The following is an 11,079-nucleotide window of genomic DNA, read 5'->3' on the forward strand; positions in this document are numbered from 1 at the left end:
CCTCCCTAGTCTCCTCACCCCCCAAATGGGACATGGGAAATATTATGAACACACTCTGCAAGAAACTGCCCTAAAATCAATAGTCTGTATTGTTATAGAAAAAAAAGTCCCATTTAGGATAAAGTATCGGTAATTGGTACCGGCGAGGACCTGAGAGAAAGTGGTATTGGGACATGCCTACTTGGGACCCCTCTGCCTGGGCACTGCTAGACCTTCCACCTCAAGCCAGGTATGCACAGGTACATCAGTGTAGTACACATCTGACATAGAACGGCTTCTCTCCTGTTAACCCTTTCCTCTCTGCAGGACGTCAGGAATAGTCCGCTACTTTGCAACTGTCACTGTGGTGATCACTTTAAGATTTACAATTGCAGCATAGTTTACAATTTACAATTGCAGCATAGTAATGGTTGTGTCATGCACTTTTGGTGCATGACACAACCATTAAAGATTACATTTCAGAGTGGTGTGCCACACGTGAATGCCGTGCCACACGTGAATGCCGTGCCACCCTCATTCTCAGGCCAACTGATATTCAAAAGTTCACATGTATGCATATGCTGTAAAGTAACAACACTTTTAATTAACACAAGTATAGTGCCGGCACTGACAGAATATTAAGAATGCCATTTTTGACCTGTTCTTGTTGCTTTCCTGGCTTTAATGTTGATCCCATGGATCTAATTGTTTTCCTAGGTTTCATTTAACTCATTAATTAATTGCAGCGCTTTAACAAATGCAAACATACATCAGAGCTGAACACCTAAATAGTTACCTTCATGAAAGTTTCACTTGGCCTCTTAATATTAATCATATGCAGATTTCCGATGACCGGCAGAGCTCTGGGCCCCGGAGGGAATTTCTTGGAGGAAGCATCTTCAGTCTGCGATCTCCAACTTTTTATAAAGTAAAGGACAGCCAAAAATATTGTCACATAAATGGTGAACGCAGAAAGAGTACCGTCCATGGCAATTGTGCTTTTAAGGTGCAAAGTTGACACCAGCTGCTCTTTGAGCTATGTGCCTAGTACTATCTGGAATGCTAGGGGTATTGCATTGTCACTTTTATAACGGCTTCTGTTCCTAACTAAATTTAAGCCAGTCCAGAAATGATTAACCTAGATAAACAGAACCGTGGTTTGCATGTCTGGATGGGGTTTGGATATTGTAACTGTCTCTGTAGTGATAACTTTTGTTGGCTAGCTGAATTACATAATGAAGTATAAAAACACTCAGTTTTCTTTTTTAGGCATTGTTATCTGCAAATAACTGAATTAATATACTTATATACTCAAAAAAGTGCAGCGGACATCAAAGAACACAATGTAATTAAATTAACTCTAAACAAGATGTTTGAGATACAAAGACTCATATCAGTGAGATGTTATTTTCAAATGGGTCCAGCCAAAAAAGTAGACTCATAACACAAGCACATTTGGTTGTGGCGTCATGCGGCATACCAAGGTGATCCGGGACAGCCAGGCCTGATTTCAGCAGTGGGCTGGATGTTAATCTGGCCCTGGTGGCACATTAAACGTTTGTCTCTATCCAGGCTACTATGCAGAAGTGCTGGGTAAAGCTCTTCAGTGGCATTCAAGGTAATTGCAGTGAAAATGGAGCTTGCAAATCCATTGGTACAGTGGCCATGCAATGCATGGTAACACACAGAACTCTGTGTGGTGCACAGGGGCGGACTGACCGTTCAGGCTGTCAAGCACTGCTCAAGGGCCCGTGGCTAGGAGCCTGGCTGTGGCCACAAGCATTGCCTGCAAGGATTGGTAGTCTTTCCAGCGCACATTATTTGGCAACCTGGGCCTCAGTATAAAGTACTACTTGTAGTCCTCTATAGCAGGTGCCATTCTGGATTACAGCAATGCAGAATGGAACCCTCTATAGAGGACTACAAATACCAGCAGTACTTTATACAGCAATGCTGTAGTCCTCTATAGCCTGTGCCATTCTGCTTTGCTGTAAATAGGGATACATCTATACCACACAGCTCCTCCTCCTTCCCATTAAATAGGGATGCACCTATACCACACAGCTCCTCCTCCTTTCCACTGCCCACACAGCCATGGTGAAACCCAGCCGCCCGCACCCCCACACAGCCATTTTGTGGCCCTGCTCCCAAACAGCACTGGGGAGACCGGCACACAGCCATTGTGAGACCCGCACGCAGCCCTGGTGAGGACCGCACAGCCACAGTGAGACCCGAATGCAGCCCAAGTGAGACTTCACATAGCCATGGTGAGATCCTCAGGCAGCCATGGTGAGACCCGCACTGCCCTGGTGAGACCTGCACGCAGACGTGGTGGGACCCACACCTAGCCCTGGTGAGGACCACACAGCCATGGTGAGACCCTCACAGCCCTGGTGCACTCTGTGTCACACCACTGACCTCTGCACTCTGTGTTTGACCTCTGTACTCTGTGTCACACCGCTGACCTCTTTCCGCTGCGTCACACTGCTGACTTCTGCACTCTGTGTCACCCTGATGACCTCTAAACTCTGCGTCACCCCGCTGACCTCTGCACTCTGCGTCACCCCGCTGAACTCGGCACTCTGCATTACAAATGACCTCTGCACTTTGGCAATTTAATATTTCAAATTGATTCGGTTGCATTAGGTCCCGTGTAGAAGCCTTCTGGGGAACCACATGGCACCAGCTTACAGGGCTTCTGCCGCCCACACATCTTCCCCTCCTGAGACCTTGCGCAACCCTCCTGGGACCCTCAGCACCCCTCTTGAGACCTTCTGCCAGAGACATCAGGCCGGCACCTTGGAACAGAGCGCCAGCACAGAGTATGTACCAAATTCATATACTATTATTCTGCATTGTTGTATAATGTATTGCTAGGATTTGTAGTCTGCATTGCATTGATGGTATTCTGCATTAGAGTGTAAGCTCCACTTTACAGATACTTTTGTGACTGGCTCAGTGTTCTCTGTACAGCACTACAGTATATGTCAGAGCTATATGATTGTATAATAATAACAGTGTGTGACTGTGGGGGGGTTTGGGGGGCCAGTGAGATCTGGACCCATCACCCCCCAGAGATGTACCAAGTGGTTGGGAGGGTTGAGGTGTAGGTAGCAGCAAGTTCACAGGAGGTTAAACTGGAACAATGAAGGAGTTCTTGACAGTGAGTGTTTTACAGTAGGGGAAGCATTCCATATGGCAATAGGGGCCAAGAGTGTTTATGCAGGAAACAAATTGAGTGGCAGTTTTACAGGAAAAGCAGTAATACTAGTGGGGGACAAAATGCAAAAGTCTGCCTTTGTGACATGAAAAATGCCTACATCAGGGGTGTGGAATTCCTATCGCCCGACGCCCGGGGCAGGCAGTTTTGGGCGCCGGGCAAGTAGTTTTTTTAATACATTCAGCCCTGCTCCGGACAAGCAGAGCTGAATGTACAGTGGGAGCCGCCGCTCGTTTTCATACAAGTGATCTAATCAGATCACTTGTATGAAGCGAGAATCGGCGATCCTGTCCGCCCCCCCCTCGCCGTGGTTTTCGGGGTCCCCTGTTCCTCTGCTAGACCCGTCACCACGGCACGGGAGCTCACCATAGAGCCCGCAGAGCAGATGAAGAACTTCCTTTCTTCGTCTGCTCTGTGCTATCACCGAGACCGTGGCGATGTGATCACAGTGCCACCTGTCTCGGCAGTCAGGAACTACACAGAACATCAGTTCTGTGTTGGAGGGCAGGTTCCATAAAGAGAACCTGTCACCTCCAAACTATCACATAGAGGTTTTTAACACCATATGTGATAGGAATAAAATGAAAAAAACATTTTTTTTAAAGTTATAAAAAATTATAAAATTATATAGAAATAAAAAAAACTGACAAAGTAAAAAAAAAAAATTAAAAACAACTCCACCGCCCCTGCCATCTGCATACAAATAAACACACGCATAGGAAATTGTGTGTGTGTTGAGTCCTGCTGCCATTTCACTGTGTGCCATATTGTGGTACCTGGGCAGCAGAACTCTCTCACACACACGCAATGTGCATTAAAGGGTAAGTTCACTTTCCCGGGTAATACGGGAAAATGGAATTACCCGATCAAATCTGGCCCGGTCTCTTCTACCCCCCCCCTCACCTGCCAGCTATTCTTAACTTTCTGCAAACAGTCCTTACCCTCCGCCACGTACTGTCCAGCGCATTCCTGCCCTATGCATTTTGAATTTTGCTCGCAAATTGCAAGCACTCATTGGTCAGCGTGGTCAGGTGATTGGCCAGGAAGCCAGCTCCCTGCTGATTGGACGCCAATCAGCATCGAGCTATCTTCCCGGCCAATCAGGTCATTACTCTCCGCCAGGTTTCCTGATTGGCTAGCAAGCTGGCTCGATGATGATTGGCCGGGAAACCGCCTTCCCAGCCATTCACAATCAAGCCGGCCAAACAACATGGAGTCGGCTTCCCTGGCAGTCAGGAAGCCGGGTAGCATCTCATTACCCGCTGCCCAGCTTCCTGATTGCCTGGGAAGCCTGCTCCATGCAAACGGAAGCACCGATACTCAGTGAGTACTGAAAGCAAAATATTGGTACTCATACTCGATACCCAAAAACTGGTATTGGTGCATCCCTAGTTTTAAACTTTTAAAACTTTTTTTTTTGTATTGGGACAAGTAGATTGTCATGAAGGACAAGTAGATTTGACCCCTGCATTAGCCCTTGGACAAGTAGTTTTTTCTAAAATTTCCACACCCCTGCTACATGTACACAAATATCAATAAAAACTTTAGATATACATTAATTGGAGACTGGTCACCAATTAGTTAGAGCAAATACACTGTGTAACTGGTCCCCTAGGTATTCATTGACATACACCAGAGACTAGTTGTGAGGTGTTAATGCACATAATATTAAAACTGGTCGCTTACATAATATAGAGACTTGTCATTGAGGAGCAAAGTGACACTAAACTCAGGAATTAAATCTTAAAATGCATTCAAGTGCCTTAACTATCAACAAAAATGTATCTTATTTGTGTATCACTCAGCTGTAGAACCTCCAATCATCTCTGAATTGGTGCTGACACTGTCCTTCCTTCTGGAGGGGGGCTACTTTTGTTCCCCATGGTCCCTGTGTGAGTTGTAAAGTAGTCACCGCTCCAAGCTCACTCCTGGGATGGACTACAATCACAATACAAATTAGTAAACTAAACATGAGATTGTAGTCCATCACAAGAGTGAGCTTGGATCGGTGACTACTTTACAACACCACTCCAAGCTCACTCTCGTGATGGACTACAATCTCATATTTAGTTTACTAATGTGTATTGTGATTGTAGTCCATCCCGGGAGTGAGCTTGGAGCTGTGACTACTTCACAACAGGCACAGGGACCATGGGGAACAAAAGTAGCCCCCCTCCAGAAGGAAGGACAGTGTCAGCACCAATTCAGAGATGATTGGAGGAGGCAGAACTGAAGAATCTAGGTCATAATAGCTCACTTTGCAAATCGCCTATATTGGTCTACATTTCGAAATACTCCTACCAAATCCCCTGCAGCAAAATTCAACTTTTAGTGAATAGACCTGCTATTTTGAAAATAGTGTGGAGAAATAATTCTGTAACACAACAATGTATATGTGGGAGGAGCTTTTGGGTGGGTGGGGCTTGTATATGAGCAGTACAACAGCAAAAAAAGGTTTTCCTGCACACTCACCAGCCAGCATGCAAAAAAACTTGTCTAACCGCTAAGGTTAAAAACAGAGGTTTAGATACACGTCTTCTGCAGAAAATGTGAAAGCCGCATAGCTGCTCCAAGGCTCCTCTGTGTAGTGCGGTCCTAACTCTAACCTATGAGAGTCTCCACCTTGGAGCACATGCAGCAAAAGATAAAATTGGGTGCAGGTTTGTCAGGAGGAAGCCCAACCTCCTTAAAAGGCACAGAGACGCACAAGGGACCCCGCACATCACAACGCCAGCTTAGACCCCCCATGCGTCACTGCACCAAATCAGTCAAGCAAAACAAATGGCAAATGCACTCATCAATTTGTCACCAGTTGTACAGCAAGGTGCACATGGAAGGGCTTTATACAGTACAACAGAAAAATGTTTCTGACTCTCAGCTGTTAGCACCGCACTATATAGAGGTGCCTTGGCGCTGCTGTGCGGCTTTCACATTTTCTGCAGAAGACGTGTAACTAAACCTCTATTTTTAACCTTAGCGGTGAGACAAGTTTTTTTGCATGCTGGCTGGTGAGTGTGCTGGGAAAACTTTTGGCTGTTGTAATGTATAAAGCCCTTCCATGTGCACCCTGCTGTAAAGCTGGTGGTGAATTGATGAGTGTGTTTGCCATTTGTTTTGCTTGTATATGAGCAGAGCACAAGCGGGCCCCATAATCTCATATTGCCCGGCGGCCCCATGTGTTGTCAGGTTGTAGAGAAGAACTTGTTGCGCTCCTTACCGGAAATCCCAATGATAGGGATGGGTGCTGAAATGGCTGAGGATGGCGCTGCTATCACATCGTCAATGTTGAGCCTGATAAGGGGACCCTGCGAGGTCCCGAAAGCGCTTGTTTTTCAATTGACAATCTGTTCAATAAAATGACCAATTGATGATCCTAAAAGGATTTTCGGTGTGCTGGTGACATTCTTCTCCAGCAAACCCATGTGTTGTCAGTCCGCCCCTGGTGGTGTATTCCAATACCAGTCCGCTCAAGTACTGTAGGTGTTGCTGCACACGACAAGATACATGATATTATTGAGGTTCTGCAACACAACAGGCTAAGGCTGTCAGGTCCTAGAGCAGGGGTAGGCAACCTTGGCACTCCAGCTGTTATTGAACTACAAGTGCATGAGGCATTGCAAGAGTCTGACAGCCACAGGCATGCCTCCCAGAGGCATGATGGCGCTGGTAGTTTCAGCACAGCCTGCCTACCTCTGCACTAGGGCCTTACCAATATGCATATTCTTGACAATTGATGTGACTTTGGCCTAGGGTATTGGTATCTCCATTAATTCTCCTGCATGTTGAGAAGTTTTCAGTAGGCCTGAATGGGATGGGTATGTTATAGAATTCTTTTCTTTTGCTTGGGACTACCTCTATACCTTGTTACAGGGTTTTGTAGGCTGGACGTGTAGGAAACCTTGCTGCTCCCCCACCATCGCCTATTTTGGGTTTTAGAATATGAAATACATACATTAAAATTCAAACGTTTCTACAATATTTCTATATTGTTGTGGTACAATAACCTTTTCGGTCTTGAATCCCAAAGTTATACTCTGTGCAAAAGAAGTAACTGGACTTCCAAAGAAGTATAAGTAGCAAGCTGTCACAGATCAGCTGCAGAGCTGATATGTTACCTGTGCTTCCACAGGCTTGCAATTGTTCTTAGCTCTTTGCTGCTGTGGATCTGCTGGTATCTGTGGTTCTACAAGCATGTGCTCTACTCTTGCTGTACAGAGCTAGCAGCTATGGATGTTTACCACTTTACCTGATGCTTAATATACCTTGCTTCTTAGCTTCTTCCTGTCCTACCGCCTATCTCTTTTGTCTCCCTTTGTCTGAGCAACACTCCTGTTGCCTCCAAGTTCCCAGTTCCCTTTGTTCCTGACTTGCTTTTCCTTGGACTGATCTTTTATGTACTGATTCAGCTTAGTTCTCCCGATTACATTTGTCTGCTGCTAGCTCTGACCTTTGGCCTGTCTTTTGGATCTCCTTTTCTCTGTTGCCATCTTACTTTTGCATACACTGACTGGTTCGCTGCCACGTTCCCTGTCTCCTGTGTGTATGGGTACCCTCCGTAAGTCAAGCAAGGTGAACCTGGGGTTTGCGACCTGGGATCAGCACCCAGCTAAACCCAAACTTCTTTAAAGGGGGTCTCTGGCAGAATATTGACTGGCCCTTAGACCCTGCGCCTTGGGGCATCCCACGTGATCTGCTTGTCCATGAGTGAGCAGGTGACATGGGATCCCCCAATGCGCGGAGTCTAAGAGCTAACCGATATGCTGCCAGGCTGGCAGAACTTAGAACTCCTTGTCAACCAGTGCCGTTGCTTTGAAGACATTGTAACTGTGTTGCCTTGAGGAAGGGACCTTGCACGGCCCCAAAAACGTAGGCTTTAGAACTTATATGATGCTTTTGCAATAAACTGGAATACATTTGCATCCTGAACTTGTGTGTGTTGGTGACTCTTCTTACAACTCCTTGAGAATTTCCACGGAGCCATCCGTTGTTGTCACTGGGAGCACCACATTATCTGAACGGGTCATAGCTTTGCATGGAGTGCAAGTGGACCCTTCATCACTAATAGGCAGTGACATGACCAGTCTGAAAAGGTGTGAAGGAGGAAGGCAGGAAAAAGGGAGGAGCCTCCCTGTCCCTCACTTGCTCGTCACTGCTGAGGCATCGAGATCGATGGCCTCTGTTTTATTTTTATTTTATTTTTTTGATTGGACAGCTTGGACCAATAGCGCTTTGCCATTGGTCCAAGCCATCCACAGAGCTCACGCCTCTAACACAGAGTAGAGGCTGAGACAGCTCTTGCCTCAATAGTTAGGATACACAAGCAGTGAGAAAGCCCGCTGCTGTGTAACCTAACTATCTGTCAAAAGCCAGATGCAGCGCTGCCTGTAATTTAACAGGCAGAGCTCAGTCTATGGCAGGGTACACAACGGGGAGGCTTTCCCTGCTGTGTAACCTGATAGAAGCCGATCTGAGTGGAGAAAAAGCTGTCAGCTTCAGACTTGAAGCTAACAGCTTTTTCCTCCATAATACGAGGTGTGGCTCTGCCTCACCTGACCGCACGTTCCTGCTAATAGGGCAGGGCTGACTCCACTTATGCCACAAAATATACTCTGTGTTCTCAACCCACAACAGGAAATTCTGAGTTTAGTGCAGTTCTGACAAATTTGTTACTTTTCTGTAATTTAAAAGGAATATAACACAGGAACATGTACATGTATTGCAGAGATGTGCTGCATGTGCTTTTGCCTTGATATACACTTTACACATTTACAGCTGGATTATGTCAAAGAAATGTTTTACTATAGCAGTGGAGATAATCACGTAGGCAAAGTGTAACAGTAACGATTTTTGATTATTTTACTAGAATAAGAATACTAGAATGACAACAGATTCAAGTTATCAAATGTGAAAATCCCGTTTCGCAAAGAACAAAAACAAAGGTAATTGTTAATGTTAAGAAATTTGACTAATATAACAAAGCATAATACAAGGGCAGTTAGCATATTACAGCATACCCAAATATATAAAATATCCAATTTTGTTAAAACAAAATCCCTGAATTCTCTATCTATGACAATAACATTGTGAAAAATAACGATCCCTGATACAACATAGCTTTATTTGTTTTTTTAGTTTCTCTAATAAAAGTGTAATATAGTTTTCAGCACAATTCTGTTAATAGGCCGTTCACTTTGCAAGGGGCTATGCATGTTGCAGTGGAAGTTTCCCCTTGGTGTAGTGAAGCTCTGCTGACTTCCAATCACGTGCAAGGAAAATTGAAAATATATATTTTTGTTTGTACGTAATTGGGTGACTGAAGTCAGCAGAGCTTCACCTCATTTACTAAACGTAGGGGCAACTTCCCCCACAAAGTGCAAATTTCCTTGCAAAATGAACAACCTATTTGCTTTTTGTAAATCAACTCCATTAACTTGCACAAAACAGGCAAGAAATAAGATATGGAGGAGAAATGATGGCCTTGCAAAGGTGTAAAGCTAGGTTGCCCCAAGCAGGGGACCCCAATTGGTTTACAAGGAGAAGGCGGTCCTTGGCTGCCTGGCAACTAAGACAGCTATGGCACATCATTAGGGCTTTAGTATATAGCAGGGTAAGTATTTAATGACATCTATTTCTTAAAAGACATTTGGTAAAGGTAAAAGACAAAGTTTGGTACAAGGGGTAAAAGGCATGTTGGTGCATTGGATATAAGACATAACTTGATGCATTGGGTAAAAGACGTAGCTTGTGAACAGGACCTAAGACATAGTTGTGGTACAAACGGATAGTTTGATGCATGAGGTATAAGGCATTGTTGGGTACAAGGGGTATAGGTCATAGTTTGGGGCATGGGGTAAAAGGCATAGCTTAAATGAGATATGCTCCAGACCCAATGCTTCACTCCCTTCTATTTTTCCATGTGGACCTCCCATCTAGTGAGCATGGTGGCAAACTTCTTAGAAAAGTTAAGTCAAACAATTGGTGGTGTTTTACCTTTAATGCTTTGCCCATAATACAAATAGTATCACAGAACCTGAAATGTTTCAAACATATTTAACATTTGCCATGAGGCAGTGCAGCCTAATATCTTCTATGACTAACCCATTCAGCTCCCGAAAAGGTTGTTTAAACAGTCCTTCAGTTGGACATGTCGCTGGCTTTCTTTTTCAGAATCCCCCTAACCCCCTCCCCCTGTATTTTACAGTTTAAATGGAAATTCTGGGTCTGCAGTAGTACCTGCTGGTGAAATAAAGAATCAGAGCATCATTGGCAGACATAATGCTCCTTTACGAATGTATTATAGGGGATATACCTTTATTGTTTATAACAGGGCTTCTTAAAGTGTGGGTTGTGACCCCACCCATATGGAGCAGCCCAAGTGAATGGGGGTGGGGGGGTCGCGACAAAAAAATCTGAATCCCCGGCCATTGGGTGGGTACAGCCAGTACTCGTGTGAGGGGCCTGGGATCCAAGCAAGAATTTTAACTATACTATAGATTACTATGTACAGTTGAATTGGTAAGGTTCTACCACCCCTGTGCACTTGGTAACTTCCTGAGTACGTGCGTGCAGTAAGGTTTTTTTATTCAGAGGGCGGAGCTTTTATTTTACCCGGCAGAAGCACTGAAGAGCAAGGCAGGAGCGGAGCACAGCTGCTGGAAGGAAAAGTAATTTTTTTTCCAGCAGACATCCCAGGGGGTTGTTGGTCATTAAGACAGAGACACCGACCGACCAACCGTTGGCGTGTCCGCTGAAGGAGGAGAGAGACACTGACCGACGCTGGGGAGGGAAGGAGGAGAGAGACACCGACCAACACTGGGGGGGGGGGACTAAGAAGGAGAGAGAGGAGATAGACAGATAGACACCGACGGACGCGTGGGGGG

General features: G+C 45.3%; 1 protein-coding gene across 1 annotated transcript in view; it reads right to left on the reverse strand.

Annotated features, from left to right (window-relative positions):
- Positions 1-946, reverse strand: part of LOC108801981 (cytochrome P450 2K4-like) — a 21,640-nt gene extending 20,694 nt beyond the window's left edge. Inside the window, exon 1 of the mRNA XM_018573886.1 lies at positions 776-946. Within this exon, the coding sequence (XP_018429388.1) occupies positions 776-814 (39 nt within the window). The 5' untranslated portion in view covers positions 815-946. The remainder of the gene's footprint in view (positions 1-775) is intronic.
- Between the last annotated feature and the right edge of the window lie 10,133 nt (positions 947-11,079).

Source organism: Nanorana parkeri, unplaced genomic scaffold (genome assembly GCF_000935625.1).
Source record: "Nanorana parkeri isolate BGI_ZX_2015 unplaced genomic scaffold, ASM93562v1 scaffold2594, whole genome shotgun sequence".
Classification (NCBI taxonomy): Eukaryota; Metazoa; Chordata; class Amphibia; order Anura; family Dicroglossidae; genus Nanorana; species Nanorana parkeri.